Consider the following 22,930-nt stretch of genomic DNA (forward strand, 5'->3'; position numbering starts at 1 on the left):
TCAAAGCTGGGAGGCGGTAGTCCCATAAAAATTCTATTTGTCCTTCTTCCTTGTTTATGGAGTTGATGAAAGGGGCCAACCAGGCACTTATGGATGTCGTATGCAGTGGCTCAGCCTCTGGGAAAGGAGAGAGAAGGGGACTTCCCTGAGGTGGGGGCAGGCCAGATGCTCTCAAGACTGTCAGAGGGTTGTGTCCGTGCCGCGCTCTAGATCCCGCACTCTGTCTGGGATGGGACCCCATTCTCTCTACCCTTCCCATGGTCTTGGCTCCAGAGGACGAAGCCTGGGTTCAGAGCCCTGACCCAGCATGCTGTGTGTTCTTGCCTCCTGTAGATCAGCAGACTGAAATGTAAAACTGTCCTGGGCCTTGGGAATTCATATCTAATTGGGCTGTTTCAAGCTGCCCTCTTAGCTTTGGGTCTGAGAGTGAGGGGTGTAACTAGAGGTCAGGTGACAGTCAGGAGGCAAGTGGTAGAGTGGGATGGGGTGTTCGGACATGGGTGGGGACTTTTCCTGCTGGAAGGCCCAGGAAATGGTGTGAGGGATGATGGTACCGAGAGACCAAACTGATCTGGGCATGGGTAGCGGGCTCAGCCATGAGGATAGGGCTTGCTGGAGCAGTGTGGATGCCACCAAAGCCACAGGCCTTGTACTGTGTCCAACAGATAATGGTCTCAGTAACCATGCTCAGCTCCTGGAACCCCGGGGCTAAGGAGCAGAAGGTAGGATGGTTCATAGTTGTAGTGTGGGAATCACCGGTTCCCAGAGTTGCCGCTTGGTGTAAGGCGCAGTACACTGAGGACGTAGGGTGCTCAAAGGCGTTTTATTGAAGCAGGAAAAAGGCACGCAGAAGAGCAGTGAGCAGCTCAGTTGTTGCGGCTGCTCCTCTAGAGCTGTTAGCTTCCTTTACATACATCACAGCAGCGGATAGCCTAATTGCCTTTGGGGAATATTTTGGTCTTGAACTCATAACAGATATTTGAGGGCCCACAATTCTTCAGATGACGCCACTGTGAAGACCAGCTCCCAAACCTTCCATGCAGCTCCTTTCCTATGTCCCCCACTTCTCCTCTGCTACCTGTGTCCCTGTGCCCCGGAGCAAGAGAAAGCTGCAAAGATCCGCCTTTCTCCTCCAGCTTCCTGTCTGGCTCTGCCCTGAGTGCTTAGAAAGCCAGGACGAGGGATGGATGATCCTCCCAACTCAGAGTCACCTCAGAGGCTGGGAAACACACAATGAAAGGTGACTCTGAGCCACCAAGGTCAAATTCTCATGGAGGACTGAGTAAGAAAAACCCCTTGAGATTGTAGAGCACAAGCAGGTTGAGGAGGACTTCTTGTGACAAGAGGAGGACTTCTGCAACCCCTACTGCTTAGGGGCAAAGGCCTGGCCTAGAACAGTTGGGTCAGTGTGGGTAAGGGAGGACTTTGAGATGAACAATGGGTGGGGTGTCACTGGAAGGCCTGCTTGGAGGCAGAAGATGGACAAGGTGACCTAAAACTCACAGGCCACTTGGTGTCAGTGTCTCTCGCTGGGGATGGTGAGCATAACTAAGCATCAGGCCTTAGCTGGGAGCTGGGGACTGGGAACAGTGGCAAGGCAGGTAGCACGTTAGCTCCTGTAACTCGTCTTGCTGGATGATGTCTTGGAGACAATCCGCATGCTTGAGCTGCTGCCACTCATACTGCGACCGCTGGTGGAGCTAAAACCGCCACTCCCACCGCCACCATAGCAGTGGCCACTGCTACTGTAGCCACCTCTACTGTAATTGCCGCCACTCATGCAGAGGCCGCCACCTCCACTGTAGCCTGTGCCCCCGGAGGAAGAGACCACAGCTGAAAAAAAAGAAGCCACAGGATACATTGTCAGATTGTCAGCTGTCAGTCATCCCTCCACACTCATCTCCAGGCTGCCTCTCTCGCCCAAGAAAGCTCAGATGACTGACAGCTCTCTCTGGAGGCTGCAGGAGGCAGGGTGAGCTCCACCAGGGACTTTGTGACTTTTGAAGCTCCCACAGTTGTGATGGTACTGGCCCCTCAAAGAGATGCCACCATGGCCGTGACCTCCAGGGCAGAGATGAGCAGGTGGAGGTGCAAAGCACTAAGCAGCACTCTCAAGGTCACTCCTGCCTGAGGACAGGTCTTAGGCTCCTAGGATGCATTGTCCCTTTCTTTGTTAGGGCTCCCACACTAGATGGGACACAAGGCCTCAAATTTGGGAAGGGGATTTTGGACTTTATCAGGACAGCTCCAAAGGCCACCTAGATGAGTCTCCCTGCCAAGTACTGGAATCTCCTCAGCTTCATGTCTGGAGCTGCTAGTGTCGTCTCCAATACCTTGGCATCAGTGAACTCAGGCCCATGAGGGGGCAGTGTTCCCAGCCTGTCAAACACTTGAAGCTGTGGCCCTCCCTCCCTCTGGGAGTCTGCTCTTCCTGTGAGACTTTTCCTGACGTTTTCTCTAATGACCACAGGGTCTGGCTTTCCTGACTTGGCTGAGGCCCAGGGGCTCTCATCCCCACGACCATGACTCAGGACTGTCACATCTGCCGAAGACAAGAGATCCCCCCTTCTGGTCTCCTGGATGTCCAGGCAAAGCTGAGATGTTTGCTTTAATTTCTTAGACAATTTGCTTCAATCCTATGTATAGGTCTTTAAGCTGCTCCATGCTTTTGCCAGAGTAGCTGAGGACTGGGGACCCTGGCTTCAAGGGTAGTTCTGTCCTATTCAGGATCCTCTAGGGCTAGGCCAGGCATGCGACCACATTACAACCACCAAGGGGTAAAGGGTCACCTGCAGCATTTGAGGACATTCCCCAGAATGAGAAATAGTGCGCAGACTCCTTTCCCAGGGACAAAGAATGTGAAGCACTCTTAACACCAATAGGGAAAGAAACCAAAAAAAGAAGAGGGGCCAATGTTTGCCTCAGTTGTTCATTTCCAAATCTCAGCGATGTTAGGGCCCCAATGCCGCCTCTCCTCCCCAGCCACTCTTCTGTCTTTCCAAGACATTTACTCACAGATGTTCACAGCACCAACGCCTTCTCCAGTGAGCCTGTGGCAGGTGGGAAGAGAGGGTGTGTCATTGCTGAGGACTTAGAGAGCTCCCAGTCCCTTGTATGTGAAGCCATCAATGCTCAGCACACGCTGTGAGCCCGCCCTGTGTTTAACAAGGCTGACATCCAGCTCATGAGCTCTAGAATCTAGCAAAAATACAGGAGGGGAACCCCAGAGGGAAATAGAGATAGAAACCGGAAGTGAGACCCCATGCCGATGAGCAAAGTGTGGGACATCCCTGAGGCTGGTGCCAAGGGCACTGCGTGTGTTATAAGGCTCAAGTCACAATGCCCCTGCTTAGGAGTTTTGGTCACCTTTGCCTCACAGCCATGCCCCTAGCCCAGGCCCAGAAGCAGCTGTAGGAAGAACCTGTGAAGGAACAGTGAATGACACCTGCATCTGACCTTGACTCTTCTATGCAGGGGCAGGGCGGTCAGTGGTTCACGTGGCCTCTGTAGCATACTATCCTGTTCTGGTAGCATCTGTTTGGGCCATGGTGGGAACTCACCTGCACTCCTCGCCCTCCAGCAGCTTGCGGTAGGTGGCGATCTCGATGTCCAGGGCCAGCTTGACATTCATGAGCTCCTGGTACTCGCGCAGCTGCCGCGCCATGTCCTGCTTGGCCTTCTGCAGGGCCTCCTCCAGCTCTGCCAGCTTGTGCTTGGCATCTTTGAGTGCCAGCTCCCCACGCTGCTCGGCATCAGCGATGGAAGCCTGGAGTGTGGCACACTGCCCACAGGAGAAAGAGCAGCTTGTGACACCGCTCACAGAGGTTAACTTCCCTGAGGTGTGTCAGTGCTGTGGAAGTCAGAGCACTGAGTCTGGGTGTAAGATTGTTATCAGTCCCCATGGATGGTGTAGAGCTTTCTGGGTGAGAAAATGGCTTTCTGAGGTCTTCCTCTGGGTCGAAGGTAAGGATATAAAGCAAGACCAGCTTGGCCTTGTTGTGCTCCAGGGGAAAGGGCTGTCTCAGGCCAGTGCTTCCCCATTCCTTCCCTGACAGACTTCTCTCTGCACAAACTGAGGTAAGCCCCAAGCGCTGTATAGTTTTATGTCAACTTAACACAAGCTAGAATTATCTGAAATGGGGGAACCTCAGTTGAGAGAATGTCTCCGTAAGATCTGGCTGTAGAACATTTTCTTAGTTGTGATTGACGGGGAGGGCTCAGCTCACTGTGGGTGGTGGTCCTGGGTTCTACAAAAAAATCAGGCTGAGAAAGCCATGCGGAGCAAGCCTGTAGGCAGCTCCCCTGTGGAGCTTTTGCTCTGCCTCCAGGTTCCTGCCCTGAGTTCCTGTCTTGACTTTCTTTCATGATGAGCTATAATGTGAAAGCAGAAGCTAAATAAACCCTTTCTTCCCTAAGGTGCTTTGGTCATGGTGTTTCATCACAGCAATAGAAATCCTGACTAGGACAGCACAGATCCAAGTCTTCCTGGATGCAGGGATTTGGATGGGATGGTCTTTGAGATATCAGTCCTACCTGCTTCTTCAGGTTGTCAATCTCAGAACGCAGCCTCTGCATGGCCCTATTCAGCTCAGAGATCTCCATCTTAGTAGTACGGAGGTCATCCCCATGCTGGCCGGCAGACCGCTGCAGCTCCTCATACTGGAGGAAAAAAGTTTTCAGGTGAGGGACAGTCAGGCCCAAGGAGAGAAGGCTGGAGCTTCCCAGAGCCTCCAGGCCTTCAGCGTGCTGCTCAGAGGATCAGGGCTGGAGCTCCCCAGGGCCTCCAGGCCTTCAGGGCACTGCTCAGAGGGTCAGGGCTGGAGCTCCCCAGAGCTTCCAGATCTTCAGAGCGCTGCTCAGAGGGTCAGGGCTGGAGCTCCCCAGAGCCTTCAGGCCTTCGGCACGCTGCTCAGAGGGTCAGGACTGGAGCTCCCCTGGGCCTCCAGACCTTCAGGGCGCTGCTCAGAGGGTCAGGACTGGAGCTCCCCTGGGCCTCCAGACCTTCAGGGCACTGCTCAGAAGGTCCTGTGTTGTTTTACTGTGCCCATCGAGTCCACTCAGTGGCATCAGTTTTTGCTCTGAACTTGCTCTCCTTATCCACACACTGCAGCAGCAGGTGGACAGCTGTGGCCATGCTGTTTCCTCTTTTCCTGCTCCTGGCCTCTCTCTTCCCTATCCCTTCACTCCATGCATCCGACTCTCCCAGACCAGCATATCTCTCTCTCTCTCTCTCTCTCTCTCTCTCTCTCTCTCTCTCTCTCTCTCTTTCTTTCTGATAGAGATCCTCCTTCCATACATTTGTCATGCTACCAGAGCGTACTGTCTCCCTGACTCCCAGAATACAGTGTCTATTCCAACTTGGGAAATGTCATTCTGTTGTCCATACCAAGTCTCTGTCCTCAGAGCCTTGGCCCCAACCAGCTCCAGCTCTCTCTTTTGCATCCTCTGGCCTCATCTAGAAGGCACTAGACCTTCATCTTGACACCGCCCCCTCCGATTGGCATGGTGACTCCAATTGACCACACCCATTTCTCTGATACAGAGCCGTAGAAACTCTGCCTGACTATTCCCCTTGCTCTGATGGTGTTGACCCTAGGTGATGTTCAGAACACATGAAGCTCTCAGTGGAACTCAGACACTTTGGACCCGACTAGGCAGGAACACTGGAGAGGATAGACTTCTATCGTATTTGCTCATAAAGCTTTCAGTCTCTGTGCCTGTTTAATTGGTTGGATCTTGGCACCTCACCTTGGTCTGGTACCAGGACTCAGCCTCTGCCCGACTGCGGTTGGCAATGTCCTCATACTGGGCCTTGACCTCGGCAATGATGCTGTTTAGGTCCAGGCTGCGGTTGTTGTCCATGGAGAGAACCACAGAGGTCTCAGAGATCTGAGCCTGAAGCTGAGCCAGCTCCTGTGAGGAGAGATAAGACAGGGCATTCATGTATGCGCATGCGTGTGTGCACATGTGTACAGATGTGTATATGAGTGCATACATGTGCTTTGGGGTTGGCAACCCCTTGGGACAGGTTCTGGCATGGAGGGTCTTGCACTGTGGAGTGCAGCTCCTCTCTCAGCTCTGAATATTTAGGAGACCACTGAGTCTACAGCTGCTCTTCAGCATCAGCACACGTGTACCCAAGCACATGTACCCGAACACAGCACAGGTAACTCCAGCTAGAATTCTCCAGAAGCCACTCCCGTTGTCAAGGGAGTGCCAGAGTGTGATCCTCACTCTTTGAAGAGGCCCAGCCCTTCACACCCAATAGACTGTTGTTGCCTTGGGCAAGAAGCTTGAGTCAGAAGGGACCAGGCATTGCTGAGTCCATCCTGTTCCCTTCTGTCCTGGCTATGCTCATAGGATGGGCATGAAGATTAGCTAGAAATAGCAGAAAGGGCTCCGAAAAAGGCCAAAACCTGAGGGTCTTGATTAAGTCTGTGGTGTTGCCCCTACAACCCACAGAAGAGTACCCTGGAGCTCCCCAAAACACATCTTTTGGAGGGCCAGGCAGTTGCCACACCTGGAGAGGAAGCACCTGCAGGCCCCATGATTGCTGCTGTATCAGTTTCGGGGCTCCAGGAAGAAGAGCAGTGGGGCTGGGCTGGGCTAGGGAGTGAGCCATAGGGCTCAGACAGTTCTGCAGGAATCCCCTGAATTTGGTGACAGACAGATATGCTCTCTGCCCAACAACACAGAATTCTAACATGTTCTAATTATTTTAATTAGTCGAGGTTGAGTTTTTCACCTTTGGAAACTTTTTGCTACTCCCAAGAACCTCATTTTCCCCCTCAAAGAGTAGGATCTGCCCCGTGAATCACAATCCACAGGTGGGATGAGGAGGGGAGAGGAAGGCGGTCAGTAAAGAGAGGGCAGTTGTGTGCCGGGGTGGGGTGGGGCCAGGGTGGGGTGGGGTAGTGGGGTGAGGGTGGTCCCAGCCTCCAGCCCTCCAGACAGGGCACCAGCATCTCTCACCGCCTCATAGAAAGCTCTCAGGAAATTGATCTCGTCCATCAGGGCATCCACCTTGGCTTCTAGCTCCACCTTGTTCATATAGGCAGCATCCACATCCTGGACACAGAACATGAGGTCATTACGAGTCCTGCCCTCCCTGGGTCGACTCTGGAGATTATCTCTGGAGCTAGGGGTGCAGCTTCAGCTCTCCCGGGAATCCATATTATTGCTGCATGCTGTTGAGTGGATCCAGAGGGATGGGGAGGCCCACATAGTTTGACCTTCAGGAGCGCCTGTCTGCTGCTCCTCAGGTAGTGCCATGCGCAAGGGTGAGCATGCCCTGTTCTGGGTCACGGGGCTCCCACTTCCTATGAGCTCTTCAGCACTCTCCCCAAAGACTGCATGGGTCCCCATCTTCATGCCTCTGCCCATTCCGCCCCTTTCCCTTCTTCTCTTTGTTGCTACTTCATTTTTCCTTTAGTTTAATTACTTCCCTCTGCCAGTCTCAAAGCCAGTCAGACCTCTAGACTTCCATTGCCTGATCCTCCTACAGCCCTGCCCAAGTATCGGCTCTGGATTCTGGATTCTGAGCTTAGGACCAGGCCCAGTTGGCTTCTCCTTACCCTGCACTGCACTGTGCACAGAGAGAGGCTGGTGTCGTGACTTATACAACTTGGAGTTGGGAGTCCTGGATCCTGACCTGCTTCTAATCACCTCTGTACAACAAACTGAACACCCAAGGACCTCAGTGGCCTCGTGTTTAAGGTCAAATATGTCTCCAAGAAGACCGAGGATTCAGTGGAAGCTCTGCCTCCCCCAGGAACCTGCAGTCAGCGAAACGTCTTTGCCGCTTACTTTTTTGAGTACTACAAACTCATTCTCTGCCGTTGTGCGTTTGTGGATTTCCTCTTCGTACCTGAGGAAAGGAGGAGAAGAGTGGGTGTTGGGAGAGGGCTTGGAAGTAAGGTGGGAGAAGTCCTTCAGCACACCCTGAATTTCCTTCTGCTCAAGGTTATGGCGGGAGGGTACATGTGGAAAGCATCCCACCGTGGTGTGGCTCCCTCATACACATGTGCCTCCGAACCCCAAGTCAAATAGCCCTGTTTCTGCAGAAAGAAAACTCCAGCTGGAAGTGCCAGAGTAGAACTATGCCAGGTCCTGTGATGTGCCCCTCCCCCACCCCTCCTCCTCTTTAGCCTGACTCCTGCCACCCTAGGCTGCTGCCATGTCCCTCGTTTTCTCAGTCACACTGAACCGTATCCTGACAGGTGGAATCTTCAGACTGTAAGAACCCTTCCCTCCCCAGCCCCGGCTGTCTCGTTCTTCAATTTGGCTGCACTGGCTCTGGCACCCATGGCACGCTACAGTACTCCCTGCCCACCATCGTCTGAGAAGGGGGCTTCCCTTCCATTTCCACCCAGGCTTCCTCAGCATCGGGATACCCCATGCTCCCTGCAGAAGCCAGCTGGGATTCATGGGATTATTCACTGTGACTGGGGAGATGCGTGTATTCCTGGGAGAATCTTTCTCTTCTCTAGTTCTCCAGTCTCCTGTGCAGGACTGGGTGGAAACACAAGCCCTATAAATGAACACTTAGTTGACTAAAAGGGAAGGTGGAGTCTGACTATAATTCTTAACTCTAAGTGTACAGCCATCTCAGCACTGTGTTTCCTATCAGCAGAAGTTAAAGGCTGCTATCTTTGGACAAGTCTTTGGACTCATATGGTCATTACCCCGGTAACCCCAGTCCTTCCTTCCTCAGACTCGAACATTCTGGACCAAAACCTCTGCTCATTTCTTTTTAAACTTCTGTATCAATTTGATTCCCTCTCATGCCCCAAATGTGTGTCCCATTCCCGTCAGATGGGCAGTTTTGGAGAACAGCGCATCCTCCTCCTTTTGCCTGACCCCCCAGGAGCCCCAGGGCAGGGTGCTGGAGCCACTGGACTGAGCACCCACTCACTTGTTCTTGAAGTCCTCCACCACATCTTGCATGCTCTTCAGCTCCGTCTCCAGCCTGCCCCGCTCTCCTCCCAGACACTCCAGCTGGCGCCTCAGGTTAGCGATGTAGGATTCAAACATGGGCTCCAAGTTGGTCCTGGTGGTTTTGTGGTCCTGCAGCAGGCTCCATTTGGTCTCTAGGACTTTGTTCTGCTGTTCCAGGAACCGCACCTGTCCCGCAAAGGTCAGAGATTGTGAGGGATTCCTTGCTTCCGCCTCTCACATGGTCTGCGATGTGGGATACACCCGCTAGTGCAGGTGGTGGCTTCCACTGCTCCCCCTGAGCTGCAAGGGACCAGGATGCAGAGACCCACGTCAGTATTGGAACGGTGGGCTTGTGGGGCAAGTACTAGGTCCAGGGGAGCTGGAGGCCATCTGATACACCAACCTTGTTGACAGGAACATCTGATACACCAACCGTGTTGACAGGAATTTAGGAAAAGAACTTTATGACTGCCTGAGCCCAAACTGATTGCTGTTACATTTGTGGGAGGCTGTGGCAGGCAAGTCTATCATTCCTTTTCCCTTCCGGGAAGATTTCTCAGGATCTGGAACTTGGACTCAACTGCCTGTGCCCTTTACAAATGTTAGTGTGGGCCACCCCGGAGCTACTCTAAGGGAACCTGGGCACAGTCCTAGCCATGCCTCTCACCAGCTCTTGAGCAATCCCCTCCCTTGAGCTGTTGTTTGGGTTTCTGGACTCAGCTCCATCTGATCCTGATTTCCTTCAACCTGAAGTCCTTCCCTTGGGAGGAACTGGAGTGCTACTTAGTCTCCAAAAATAGAAGAACAATACCTACTTGACTTTAGAGGCGGCAAGGTCCCCACAGAGGTCTTTAACAAGTGTGTCTTTCTTTCACTGTCTCCCACTGTGGGAGAGAGCATGCCCTGGTCCCCAGTCCTTCCCAGGTCCACCCACTATTCCCACACTCCCTCTAGACAAACAAAGAAAAAAAAAAACAAAGAAAAAAAAGAACAAAGAAAAGCCCAGGACCTATCTCCCCTTCGCAGCAGGCTCCCGGAAGTCACACCCCTGCTGAGATGACCCAGGCCAGGTCATCTGTTAGGACTGTTGGGACTCAGGCTGAAGTGACATCTCAGTGCCTTTCACTGTCTACTCCTCTTCCTAGACATACGCTATCACCAAGGTGTGTCACCAGGGAAACGCCTCTGCCTTGGGAGGACACTAGAGTTAGTTACCTGGGAGAAGGAAAGGGACCCAACACGCTTCCACACACCCTTAGCCTTTGTTTGTTCTTTTACCACCTTCCTTCCAAACCGTCTAGCTGAGCCTATGACGGCTGACTGTCAAAGTGGCAATGCCCTCGTTGTGGATCTTGTGGATCTGAGAGCTCTCAGGCTGATGGAGAGGGTACTTTCTGCTCCTTCCCTATCAGCAGACTGCCTAGGCCCCGGGTGCATGGGTCCTGAGACACCCCCAGGTGACCTCAGGAAAACCCAGACAGCGAGGAGTTCAGATGACAGCCGCTTCAGTGGTGGAGCCCCCGCTTGCCCCTCACCTTGTCTATGAAGGAGGCGAACTTGTTGTTGAGGGTCTTGATCTGCTCCTTCTCCTCCTTTCGAACCCGCTGGAGAGATGGGTCGATTTCCAGGTGCAGGGGGGTAAGGAGACTCTGGTTGACTGTCACTTCATGGATGCCTCCAGCTCCAGGGGCCATCCCACCTCCAAATCCATACCCACCATAGGCTCCCCCAACTCTGTACCCTATGCCGCCGACACCTAACCCACAGGCAGCACCTCCAAAGCTGGCCTGGCTGGAGCGGTAGCCCCCACTGATGGAGATTCTCTTGTTACCCCCAAAACTGTGTAGGCTTCTTGTCCCAAAACCACCCCCAAAGCTGCCTCCAAAACTCTTCCCGCTCTGGGACATGGAGAAAGAGCTGAAACCGGGCCGACAGCCAGGCAGCATGCTGGCTGAGGAGGCACTGAAGTTCCGTGTGCCCCCAGATTTGATGGTCACAGAGGAACGCTGGGTCATGGTGGAAGTTGGTGTCAAAGGGCAGCAAAGGCAGGAGCGAAGAGTCTTTAGATTTTGGCTCGCCTGGACTCACCTTGAGTTTTATCCTTTCAAGAGTTGGGCTTGGCCAGAGCAGATCAAAGACCCCTCTGTTGCGTTCACCACAATGGCATGTCTGGCCACAGTCCATCTTCCTGCCCACTAATCACCATGAGGAACTCCCTTCCCTGGGCAGGAGCGGACCTGGGAAGTCCAGCCTGAGGCAAGCCTGGCCTCAGAGCTCCCTGCCTGCCAGACAACCCACACCCCCCCCCCACTTCTTCCACCTGCAGCTTTCTCCTCCATGCCCAGCTCCCAGACTCTGGACCCCAAACTGCTCACCCCACCATTGTTGAGTCGGCACCGCTTTGTGGCAGGCCTACCACAAACGTTATTACATTGTATTTTTGTAACTTTGAGAAAATGGAAGGTAAGTCGCTGCCAACAGTACTGGGCAGTGTCATGAGCTGAAACCCACCTTCCACCTGTCAACATGGCTGTTCTCGCCCTTGGTTCCTACCTGCAGCCTTTGGCACACAAGTCACACAGCTAGGGAATGCGGCAACAAGACAAGAACCCATGCTGGCTGGGCTACGTGCCCAGAACCTCTGAACTTCTCAAAGCTAGGGAAAATGGGGTGTCTTGTCCTTCCTAAAGAGCAGTCAGAGGTCACCCCAATCCCTGCCCTCAGCTGTTGTCTTTCTTGGTCTTAGAGAATTTAACAATTGTCTCAGAGTCTTTTCTCTCGAACTGAAACCTTTACCCTCTTAACCATTCTAGATGGTGGTCCCTCATTTCTTATTCCTCTCTCCTGACTCCTGTTGTCACTGAACTCCTTCCCTAGCACAAATGGTTTCCACAGCTCTGGTTGACAGCTTCTCTCAGCTCTGCAGTGAATCCTAAGGGTCCACCATGTCTAAACAAACTTGAGCCCCACTCAGGATTAGTCCCATCATTCCCCCATAGTCTTGAGAGGAGGGGACCAGGAGACTGTAACCTCAGGAATGTGCAGCCGCTTCCTGGGCGTCTGCCCGCTGTCTGCAATTACAGGCTTATTGGCCTGGCCTCAGGGCTGACTTCTAACTCCTCTCCTGCCCTGTCATTTCGCTGCTCAGGGCTGCGAGTTTGAAGCTGTCGGGGAACAATCGGCTCCTTTGCCGGCCACTGCCTTGACCACCCATCCTACGTCAGTGCTGTCCCGAAGAACACAGGCTGATGTGGGGAGGGGCTGGCCTCGCCCCGATGACATACTGAGGAGGAGAAGGCTGGGCAAGGCTTCTGCCCAGGGGTTGGGACTTCCCAAACAAGCCTCCCAGAGAAAATGAGAGGAAGGCTGTTGGCTGCTGTCATCCCCATACTCCCCCCTCAGCTCCTTAGGAAGCTGTTGTGTCCTGAGTACCGCTTGTGTGGAACCCCGGCTGAGAATTGCCCTGGGCTCATCACCACTGCACACAGAGGGCTGAGCCAAACACGTGACACATGCATTTAATAGGCATTCCGGGAGGAGACAGAGGAGCACGGGCTCTGGCTGGCAGTTACAAGCAGCCAGAGAAGGACAAGACAGCCTGGTGTTGAGGTGGCCAACACAGACCCCATCGCTTGGCTGGAGGAAAGGGACAGGTGACGCTGAAGGGGCACTTGCAGATCCACTGACTGTGAACTTTGGAAGAGAGTGGGCTTTCGTTTTGTGTGTCTGGCACAAAGAAGTACCAGGAGCAGCCTAGAGACTGTAGGGAGGTTGCCATAGGCCAGGGAATGGGTTTAGCCAGGAGGCCAGGATCCCTGGCAGCACAGGGGGCCTCTGTGAAGAGGATATGGGAGAAAGGTCCAGACATCCAGTTAGGAGTGCGAGGAGGCTTGGCGGTAGTGGCAAGGGAGACCGCAGGCAGGCCGCCTTAGTGCTTGTAACTTTTCCTGCTGCATGATGTGGTGGAAATGAACTTGACGCTGGAGCCACTGCCCACCGGGCCCCGGCTGCTACTGGTGGTGAAACCAGAGCCTCCCAGACCTGTACCCAGGCTGTGCCCACCGCTGGTGGTGAAGGAGTAGCCACTGTTCCCACCAAGACCCAGGTTTCCACATCCAATATTGCTGCCAGCACCATAGCCACTGGAAACTGTTGAAGTGACCACAGCTGTGGAGAAGAGGGGACAGAATCAGAATTGCAGACAGGAGAGAAGGCATCCAACGTCAGAGCCTGTGCTATGGAGTGTCTGTGGCCGAGATGGTTGGTCTCACAGACATCCCCTGCTTACTCTGTGAGATACTGCCTTAGACCTCCACCTCTGCTAGTCTGAGCTGTCTTCTTTCTCCAGGCTGTCTCTACAGCACAGTGCTTCTCTTTGGGCATCTCCAGGAAGGCACTCCCCTCTTTCCTCTGCTCTACCACCGCTGTTGCTGTCTTTGGATTTGACTCTGGCATCTTCTTCCTTCTGGAAGCTCGTAGGAATATACATGCCCCTCCCCAGGAGTCCCCCTGGTGTGGCACTCTAAACACAGATGGTGGCTGTCCTGTAAAGCCCAGGGCTTTCCTGCAATAACACTTTGTAGAGCCGAGACCAGCAGCCGGCTCTCTGGACTTCTTAGAGGAGGCAGGACTGCCTCACTGTCCTGGTTTGGCACTAGTGTAAAGGGTTCTCTCCAAAGGACCCAGGCAAAACTGTCCACATCAGGTGCTCATCTCTGAGCTCTTGAAACTAGACTTGTAGCCCCATGGAATTCTGGGAGGTGGGAGATGTGGCTGGGCTTTTGAGCTTCCTGTAGGACAATTTCAGGATCCACCCCACTTGGGCAGTGGTTCACACTCTCCCTCCAGAGGGAAGAACCGTGAACCCAAAGACTTTCATCTACCTTGGGAGCTAGAGGCAGGAGAATCAGGAATTTGAGGCCAGTTTGGGTTCTATGAAATCTGTCTCAGAAAACAAAAAATTCCTCTAGTGCTGTCCCAGGCTCACACAGGTGACTCAGGTTAAACTCAATGGGAGACTCAAGCAAAATACACAGATGTGCCGGGTGGGGAGTTGGCCGGTGTGAGGTGGGGTTAGTATCCAGGACCCGAAGACAGGGTGGGGATATGTGAACATGGTCAGAATACACCAAGGACCCAGGTCCAACTCCAATACTCCAGTAAATAAGTAGATAGCACAAGCTCCCCTAATCCACGATGATTTTGTCCTTAACTTGAGCCCTCCAACTGTCTCAAAGTGAACTCTGCCTGAGGGCTCTCACAGCTGCCTCATATCAGCCCCGTCTCCTGACCACATGAGCGCCAAGCCACAGGTGTGTACTCACAGATGTTCACTGGGGAAACTCCCTCTCCGCTCAGCCTAGTCGGGAGGAGAGGAGGAAAGGTTAAAGGTTACATATGTACTGTCCAGGCTGTCACCTGACGGGCATTTTCAATACAAATTTTGTGATTGTTATTATTTATTGCAGAAGTCATGCAGTTAAAACTCTAAAAACACACAAAGTACTAAAAATAGCAAAGGAGCCCCCGGTGTGGTGGTGTGAAGCCCAGAACCTCAGAGGCGCAGCTTGGTGTTAAACTATGCCCACCCATCCCCTCCTTCCCCACCACCCTGAGGAAGTGAAAACCAATCAGATTAGAGTCCATCAAAAAGGCAGGATGGCCCCTATAACCAGATTTTCCTCTCAGTGAGGGAGTCTTGTCATGCTATTACAGGTGCGGAGAGACATCCACAGTCGTCACAATCGGGCTATTACTGTCTCAGCAACCGGCATTCGTTCCTAAATGCTCGCTCAGAGCCAACAATAGCATTTACTGAGAGTCTCTCATGCTCACGGTGCCGTTTGCGTCTCCGAACAGCCCCATTAGGTAGGTGTTATTACATCCGTTTTACAGTGAGAAATTGAAGATCAGAGAGGCTACTTGCTCATGGTCACAAGGTTTGAAACAGGGTACATCTGCCTCCAAAGCCCATCCCTTTGACCACTAAATTGAAGGAGAGCAAGGTTTTTATTTTTTAATTAAAGTAAAACTTTTTTAGGGGTGTAGTGAGACGACCTGTGGTTAAGAGCTCTTGTTCTTACAGAGGGCCCAGGTTACCATGACCCACATGATAGCTCACAATCATTTGTAACTCCAGCTCCAGGGAGATCTGGTACCAGGCGTGCTCTCAGTACACAAGCAGGCAAAATACCCACACAATAAAATAAATAAATAAATAGATCTTTAAATGACTATTTTTTAAATTATATGTCTTTTCCTTTAACAGAAAGTGATTGCTTAGACCTGCTCAGGCCTTGAATTTCTATGGGTGCAGGGCACCTGGGGTGGCTTAGCAGCCTGAAAAGCACTCTCACTGCCTAGCTCAGACTGCCTGGTAAGCTCTGTTTGCTCTGAGAACAGACCTGCACTCCTCGCCCTCCAGCAGCTTCCTGTAGGTGGCGATCTCCACGTCCAGGGCCAGCTTGACATTCATGAGCTCCTGGTACTCGCGCAGCAGCCGGGCCATGTCCTGCTTGGCCTTCTGCAGGGCATCTTCAAGGTCCACCAGCTTGACCCGAGCATCCTTGAGGGCTAGCTCTCCACGCTGCTCAGCGTCAGAGATAGCAGTTTGCAGACTAGTGCACTGAAAAGAAAGGAGGTGTTGTGAGTCCGTGGACAGAGCCCGGAGGTGCCGTGATCCATGAGAGGTGATCTTTGGAGGTGGTGGGATAACACAGAACAAATGGGAACTCTTGCACTGACTGAATTGTACCTGCTTCTTGACGCCATCAATCTCAGATCTCAGCCTCTGGATCATCCGGTTCATCTCTGCGATCTCTTGCTTGGTGTTTCGCAGGTCGTCGCCATGCCGACCAGCTGTCTGTTGCAGCTCCTCATACTGGTAAGAGCAGACACGGGCAGTCTAGTCAAACTCCTGTGAGGTGAGGGAAAGCCACTCACCCTTTCCCTCATTCATCTCCAGATGGTTTTTCTTGAGCCCCTCTGCTCTCTGGGGAGGCAGCAGACTCTGGGAGTGGTATACAAAAGCAAGCTGACCCCGGTTTCCAGGCACTTATACTATTGCTCAATTTGTATCCAAAAGATAAGTAGCCAGTAGTAAACGAGCAGGGTCCTTCAGAGTGCCCCAAAGGAGTCCGACTTAGGTTTGAAGGTGTGTATAGTGGGGTGGGAGGGCAAAAGGGAAGCGTCTGAAGGGGAGACACTCATCTGCTGGATGAGAAGAGGGACCTATGCAGACAGTTTAGACAGAGAACATTCTAGACTGGAAAAAGAGACTTAGGAGATTACCCTGTGGCAGGGTGAACGATGGCAAGTTTGCTGGCTGTTGCTGTGGGATGGGGGTTCTTGGTCTGGCTTGTATCAGGATCGGCTATGCCCATGAACTTAGGTAACCTTGCAGATAGCAGTGTGGGGACCAGGGAGGAAAGGCAGGAAACTACACGGTGCAGAGGCTACAGAAGGCCCAGTGCCAACCCAGCAGAAACCCTGGTCTTGGTGCTTGTGTTAGATGTGTCTGGGACGTGCTAGTTTAGGAGGGATCGCTTTACACTGCCTCCTGCTGCTCACTCCAGACCAGTGCCTGTCAAGATCCATTCTGTCTGGAAAGTGCTGAACAGCCCAGCTTCCCCTGTGGCCAGATACTCAGGACTGGAAGGAACAACAGCCAACAGGGAGAAGTCTCTAATTTCACTTCCAGCTGGGGTTAAATGCTCCCTATCTTCTGCTCACTGCCAAGGAGCAGCACCGGGGACCCTGGCATCAGACAACTTGCCTGCTTCACTACCTACCAGAAGAGCCTAGTGCAGTGCTCAGGGCAGAACGGGGTGGAAGGGGTGTCACAGAGTGGCAAGCAGATGCCCCTGTGAGGGACCTGGGTTTGGCAAGGCGATGCCTCGGGGTCTGCTACACTGTTTATGACAAAGCTGTCCACCCAGGCTTTCAGCTGGGCCTCTCTAAGGTCATTCCAGCCTCCCTCTTGCAAATACGAGTCTCCTGCTCATATTCCTGTCCTTGCCTTCTAGCCTCTCACTCAGCCTTAAAATCCCTCTTGTTCTTTCACCGTTGCTTATCCTTCCTGCTTGGCTGCTGGACTAAAGAGCCAGACCTTGCTGGAAGTGCTCTGATGATGCTCTTTCCCTTCCGTGGTGCCCACCCACTTTCTTGCCTTCTTGACTGTGGACTCTCTGATTGCACCTTCTATATTTACATCTAAAGCCCCATTGGCAGAGTGGAGGACCTTGGAGTTTATAGGAAGAATTCATGGGCCCGTTAGGACTGTTATGCATAATTATTGGTCATTTTGGAATCTCATCCAGGCCACTCTATTGAGAGAAATATGGGGACCATCCACGTCCTTCTGAGCACCCAACACCAACTGGGCACACACACTTAGGATGTGGTTAGAGGTCTGTAAGGATTTTAAGCTAGGTTTTCCTAGTACCAGGGCTGCACTTGCGCAGTGAAGAAGTAAGAGAGGCGATGAGGGTCAGCCTCAGAACACTCACCCGAGTGTTATCACCTCACCTTGGTCTGGTACCAGGACTCAGCTTCTGCCCGGCTGAGGTTGGCAATGTCCTCGTACTGGGCCTTCACTTCGGCGATGATGCTGTCCAGGTCCAGGCTGCGGTTATTGTCCATGGAGAGAACCACAGAGGTATCGCTCACCTGGTTCTGCATCTGAGACAGCTCCTGCAGGGCACCAACTCAGTGTCACCACGGTCAAGAGGAAGGGATCATGAGGTGACTAACTACTTAGGCTAGGAATCCCTTCTCTGGCGTCCAGTCCCAGCCCTGGAAGTTTCTAAACAACTGATCAGTGTGGTGGAACCATTCTCTCTGTATTGCCTCTCAAGACGAACAATAATGCTTTCCACTTATGCGTTCAGTGGACCCCAGCTTCACAGAGACATTCTGCAGGTCAGGTGACCCTGCCACCACACCTCTGCACGGTGATTTGATCGCTTCCTTCCCATCTCTCCATAGACCCAGGTATCTGCCTACTTCATGGCAGAGATCCAAATGAGGCGTCTTCAGAGCCCTAGAAGCCTTCTGGCCAGTGAGTTGAGATACAGCAGATGGGAGGGAGCAGGTGCAGAGCCTGGAACCTGGGAACCAGCATCCCTCCTAGCTAAGGCTGTCCTGCCATTTGTGGGGAGAGATGCCTCAGAGTTGAAACTATTTCTGGTGCCAGAGTTCCCAGCATTCCTCTCTGGCACCATGATGACTGGACTCAAGAAGGGAATGACACCTGCAGCTTCATTTCCTCTCTAGGCTCTGGTACCAAGAGCAACAGAAACACTTGCAGACACTTACTGCCTCATAGATCATCCGGTAGAAGTTGATCTGGTCGGTCAGAGAGTCAACCTTAGCCTCCAGCTCCACCTTGTTCATGTAGGCTCCATCCACATCCTGAAATGACCCCAGATCCAAACAGCAAGTCAAAAGAAGCTGAGCAGAATTGAGCCTGGATTTCAGGGTTTGGGATAGAAGTTCACCGAGACTGGGGCTTCAGCTTCCTGGGCTAACAGAGACCTGAGCAGAAGTAGCGGGGGCCTTCAATACAGGGGTGTATTCTGGGAAGTTTGCGCTCATCACATAATCTCACGGATGTGATATTTCTTGGGTGAGCCCAGGACTAGACTCTCTCATACCCCAAGATTTAACGCTAAATCTCAATCTCTTTTTGTATTCTCTACCCTCCTCCTCCTCTTAGAAGTTCCTTCTCTCCACCGCTCAGTGCTGGATCTTGACCAAAGGGAATGCTGAGTAAGCCCTGACCCTGCTCTGGATGCCCAGCCCTTCTGTCTTTGAGGCATGGTATTGCCATGTAGCCTAGGCTGGCTTCAGACACAGCCCTCCTGTTTCTGTCTCCCGAGTGTCGGGAGGACAGGCTCGGACCTCAGTCTCATTTAAGAGATGTCCCTACTCACCTTCTTCAGGCCCACAAACTCATTCTCAGCAGCGGCGCGCTTGTTAATTTCATCTTCATACCTGCAAGGACGAGGTGAGGGCAAGGGGGTGTGAGATTGAGCAAGGTTTAACTTCTGCTGCTGCCTTGACAAGACTTAAAGACCTCCCTTCCTCTCCAGCTCTTCGGTGCCCTGCACATGACTGTGGATGATTCATTAACCCCTACTTCTTCCTCTATAAAAGGTAGACCAGTTAAAAGAAACCTTTATAAGATTAGAAGGTGAGCATAGACTTATGAGAATAGAATCATGAGTTTAGGCAATTCCGTTTCTTTGTGGACACATAGTCCTAATCACCAAAAATATTTGCTGCCTCAGTAGTGCCCACAGGACCTGCAAAGAAAACTCTATTTGTTCAGGACAGTCTTTCAGGGATATTCTGAAATATTTTCACCGGGTGTTGTGATCAAGCTAGCTAACAGACTTGCTAGGACCATGCTTTTGCACTGTAGCCCAGACAATAAACTGTGTTCACCTCCACGAGGAAGATCAGAACCCCTCCTTCTGCCTTGCTACCTTCCTTCACTTGCGCTCCTGCCGTTTTGGAAATTCGAGCCATCTCAGCCCCCAGGCTCACATCCAATGGAGATAAGCAGCAGGCTGCAGGTGCAGCAACATTGTTGCCCAGAATGAGCGGCTGTGTTTGTATTGTCAGATGATGCTGGTGCTCATTTCGGGCATGTAGACAAATAAGAACCGGCGAGGCAGAGACAAAGGTCCCTTGCTATCCTGCACGTACCATCTTTGTCTCCTGCACTCTGGGTTGCACACCCAAGCCTCCTAGCTCATGTGGCATTCACTCCTTTGCACTTCTCTGGACCTCGGAGAAGCAGCCCTGGGAATGATTGTGTGGAGTTGGGAGCCCATCTCGCATTCACCTGACTTTGAAGTCTTCTACGACCTCCTGCATGCTCCTCAGCTCAGCATCCAGCCTGCCTCTTTCAGCAGTGACGCCATCCAGCTGGCGGCGGAGGTCATTGAGGTAGGCGTCGAAGAAGGGCTCCAGGTTCTGCCTGACAGTCCTGGAGCCCTGCTCCTGCAGCAGGTTCCACTTGGTCTCCAGGACCTTGTTCTGCTGTTCCAGGAAGCGCACCTACAGGGAAGCAGAGAGAATGAGCCTCACCTGAGGAGCTAGGGAGGCAGAACCCGCGTGCTCTCGCTAACAGTGGAGGCAAGCCCCCTTTACCCCATGCTCAGCCAGCAGTTACACAATTGACAATTCCACTCCCAAATGAGAAAGTCCATGGAGGCATACCAAGGACTCTAAGATTTCAATGGACTGCCATGGGGAAGAACATAACCTCTATGGTGGGAGTAATGGAGTCTGGGTTGAGTTTCCCTATGCCACTTCTCTGGGTCAGGGTAGCTGGCACAGTGAAAACCCTCTTTCTGGAAGAGGACTCCCAGAGAGGACCCAGTGGGGTGGGGCATCTCAACAAGGTCCTGTGGGCCAGCTGGCCTGGCATGAAAATGTCTCTGTCCATAGCCCAAAGCTGGTACTGGTTGGTGAACGTTCTCCTGGGAACCTGCACTGCTGCTGTCTCCAGAGCTGAGCTTTCCCCTCTAGCCACTCCTGCACTGGGAATGTGAGGGGTGGCCACAGGCCCTACCTTGTCGATGAAAGAGGCAAACTTGTTGTTGAGGGTCTTGATCTGTTCCCGCTCCTCTTTCCGCACCCGCTGGATCGTGGGGTCGATTTGCAGGTTGAGGGGAGTCAGGAGGCTCTGGTTGATGGTGACTTCTTGAATGCCTCCAGAGGGACAGACAGGGAAGCCAGGGCCACCGAAGCCCCCTCCAATGCCACCACCATAACCAAAGCCACTGCTGACCCCAAACCCACTGCTAGCCCTGCCACCAAAGCCACTCCGGAAGCCACTACCAGCACACCCACCAATGGAGACCCGCTTGGTGCCCCCAAGGTTGTAGAGGCTGCGGCTTCCAAAGCCAGCACCAGCACCACTGATCCTGCCAAGTCCCCCACTGTTTCCTGAGGAGCGGGCCACAGATACAGAGCTGAAGCGGGAGCGGCCAGCAGTTGGGGTGGTGGCAGAGGCTGTGCTGAAGCCCCTGCGGCTGCCACTGGAGTGGAAGGTGATGGTGGACAGCCGAGACATGGCAGGTGAAGCAGGCCGGTGGCAGGAGCTCTCGAGGTAGATTCTTGAAGGGGATGGAGAAGCCAGGCAGCTAAGGAAGTGCAAGCCCTTGGGTTTTTATAAGCCCCCACAAAGGGCGGGGCTTGATTAATGAAGGGGGCCATGCTGATGGCATCCCCTAGGCATCTGCCAACCCTGAGCTCACCCTGAGTACCCCTGCAGGAAATGGCATTAAAAAAAGAGCACCAGTTGGTTTGCTGCCTCCCCTCCCCCACGTGGAAACTTCTTTCTAGTTGTAACTTGATCAGCAGACCGGTGAGAAGCGACTTAATTGCTTCAGTCATGTCCTAATCATGCATCTCCTAATGGACGCAAAAACACTGCCTCATTTCTGAACCGCTTTCTTAGGCCTGGGACCGACTCCCTTCAGTCCAAACATCTTGTGTCAACACAGCCACTGCAACAGTGTTTCCTATTCTCGGTGTCTCTGCTGGAGCATTTCCTCAGCAGCTTTGGGCTGCCTTCCCCAACCCCATCAGGCTGCTCCTTCAGGTCAGCATTCATCTTCCACACAACATTGACTACCCTTTAATTTTGCTCAAAACCATCTGTTTGCTGGACATCATATGTAATTCCTGGATCATGTATGTTGGTATGTACTTGTGTGTATGTCCTGTTTATGCCAATATTTGACTTTCAAGGTCATTTACAATTCTGTCTTCTGTGGACGGAGTGGGAGCAAGAAGACTTGGGTTTGAATCCTAGCCCCTCCAGTGCCCAGCCATGGCACCTTGGGCTCATCATAAAACTTTCTGAACTTCAGGGCATGTCTGCAAAATGGAGTATATGGAGAGTCTTCACGTATGAAAACCCGTTCATAGTGCCTCTAGTGTGAGTGCAGACTGCATGTCCACTGTGTCTCCTGCAGAGGGTACCGGCAATCATGAACGCTGGCCACATGCCTGCCCTAGAACGGCTCCTGTGAGGATCCAAAAGTAACACAGCACACTTTCTTAATCTTTAGCAATAAGTTCACAGTCCTGCTGGGGAGACAAAACTGAAGCATGCTGGATAACTGAACAAGACGATACACAATCAAGCTATATTTGAGGCTGTCTTCTCCCAGGATATGTCTTTCTGAAGACCTGTATTCCCAAAGCTACACACACTGGAGAAACCCCACTCTAGTTCATCTTGTCTTACAAATTGAAAATTATTATCATTATTATTACTATTATTAGTTTGTATTTGTGTGTGTATGAGAGAGAGAGAGACACGGAGGGAGGGAGGGAAGGAGGGAGGGAGGGAGGGAGGAAGGGAGAGAGGGAGGGAGAGAAGGAGAGAGACTCTTGGCACCCACACATGACACAGCATTCGTGTGGAGGTCAGAAGATGATTTTTACGAGTTGATTCTCTCCTTCTGCTACAGATCCAGGTGGACCTCGGGTCAGGTCATCAGGCTTGCTCAGACAGAACTCTGTCACAGAACCGTGCTCTTGGCTCCTCATTCTCTTCTTCACTGTGTCTTACATTCTGCATTAGAGCGTGGACTGATGGTTTCCAGTGTGCCTTGACCTCTTCCTCCCTGCCCCCACCCGCCCCTCTCCCTCTCCCTGTGTCTACTGTGAGCTGTTTGGCGGATGGTCAGGTCCTCTTTGATCTTGCTGTCTGATTGCTTCTTGCTGTGGTTTGGAAGGGTGGGTGAATAGGAACAATAGCAAGGTGTTCAGACCCCATATGTGGATAAAGAAACAAGACTCAGAAAAGCTAATCTAGAGACAGGCTGATACCACCTGGTAGGTGGGAAATAGAGCCAGGTGCCATGCTACAGGCACCTTTGGGAGACCCACAGTGCCTGGCTGATGTTCTCACCTGCCTGGAATGGCAGCTTGGCACTCAGAGGGCCGGTCTCCATTCTGGGAGCCATCT

The 22,930-nt window shown here is 52.6% G+C and overlaps 2 protein-coding genes across 2 annotated transcripts; both read right to left on the reverse strand.

The window, feature by feature from the left end:
* Positions 1–804: 804 nt before the first annotated feature.
* LOC126488806 (keratin, type II cytoskeletal 5-like) lies at positions 805–11,023 on the reverse strand. Its single transcript, XM_050122505.1, has 9 exons — positions 10,473–11,023; positions 8,915–9,123; positions 7,807–7,867; positions 6,973–7,068; positions 5,749–5,913; positions 4,534–4,659; positions 3,561–3,781; positions 3,016–3,050; positions 805–1,833 (listed from the first exon to the last, which is right to left on the reverse strand). The coding sequence occupies exons 1-9, from the start codon at positions 10,950–10,952 to the stop codon at positions 1,610–1,612; spliced, it is 1,617 nt and encodes a 538-aa protein (XP_049978462.1). The 5' UTR covers positions 10,953–11,023; the 3' UTR covers positions 805–1,609.
* A 1,436-nt stretch (positions 11,024–12,459) lies between these two features.
* LOC126488807 (keratin, type II cytoskeletal 75) lies at positions 12,460–21,022 on the reverse strand. Its single transcript, XM_050122506.1, has 9 exons — positions 20,519–21,022; positions 19,787–20,001; positions 18,870–18,930; positions 18,253–18,348; positions 17,464–17,628; positions 15,692–15,817; positions 15,342–15,562; positions 14,262–14,296; positions 12,460–13,104 (listed from the first exon to the last, which is right to left on the reverse strand). The coding sequence occupies exons 1-9, from the start codon at positions 21,020–21,022 to the stop codon at positions 12,866–12,868; spliced, it is 1,662 nt and encodes a 553-aa protein (XP_049978463.1). The 3' UTR covers positions 12,460–12,865.
* Between the last annotated feature and the right edge of the window lie 1,908 nt (positions 21,023–22,930).

Source organism: Alexandromys fortis, unplaced genomic scaffold (assembly GCF_014885135.2).
Source record: "Alexandromys fortis isolate MF-2015 unplaced genomic scaffold, M_Fortis_MF-2015_v1.1 scaffold_216, whole genome shotgun sequence".
NCBI lineage: Eukaryota > Metazoa > Chordata > Mammalia > Rodentia > Cricetidae > Alexandromys > Alexandromys fortis.

Coding starts and splice junctions, on each gene's coding strand:
- LOC126488807 (XM_050122506.1), bottom strand. CDS start 21,022: ATGTCTCGGCTGTCCACCATCACCTTCCACTCCAGTGGCAGCCGCAGG. Junction 20,002..20,518: donor TTGCCTCTTTCATCGACAAG/GTAGGGCCTGTG, acceptor GCTTCCCTGTAG/GTGCGCTTCCTGGAACAGCA. Junction 14,297..15,341: donor CTGGAGGGCGAGGAGTGCAG/GTCTGTTCTCAG, acceptor CCTCCCGACTAG/GCTGAGCGGAGAGGGAGTTT.
- LOC126488806 (XM_050122505.1), bottom strand. CDS start 10,952: ATGACCCAGCGTTCCTCTGTGACCATCAAATCTGGGGGCACACGGAAC. Junction 7,868..8,914: donor GTGGAGGACTTCAAGAACAA/GTGAGTGGGTGC, acceptor TCCTTTCCTCAG/GTACGAAGAGGAAATCCACA. Junction 7,069..7,806: donor AGTTTGTAGTACTCAAAAAA/GTAAGCGGCAAA, acceptor TTCTGTGTCCAG/GATGTGGATGCTGCCTATAT.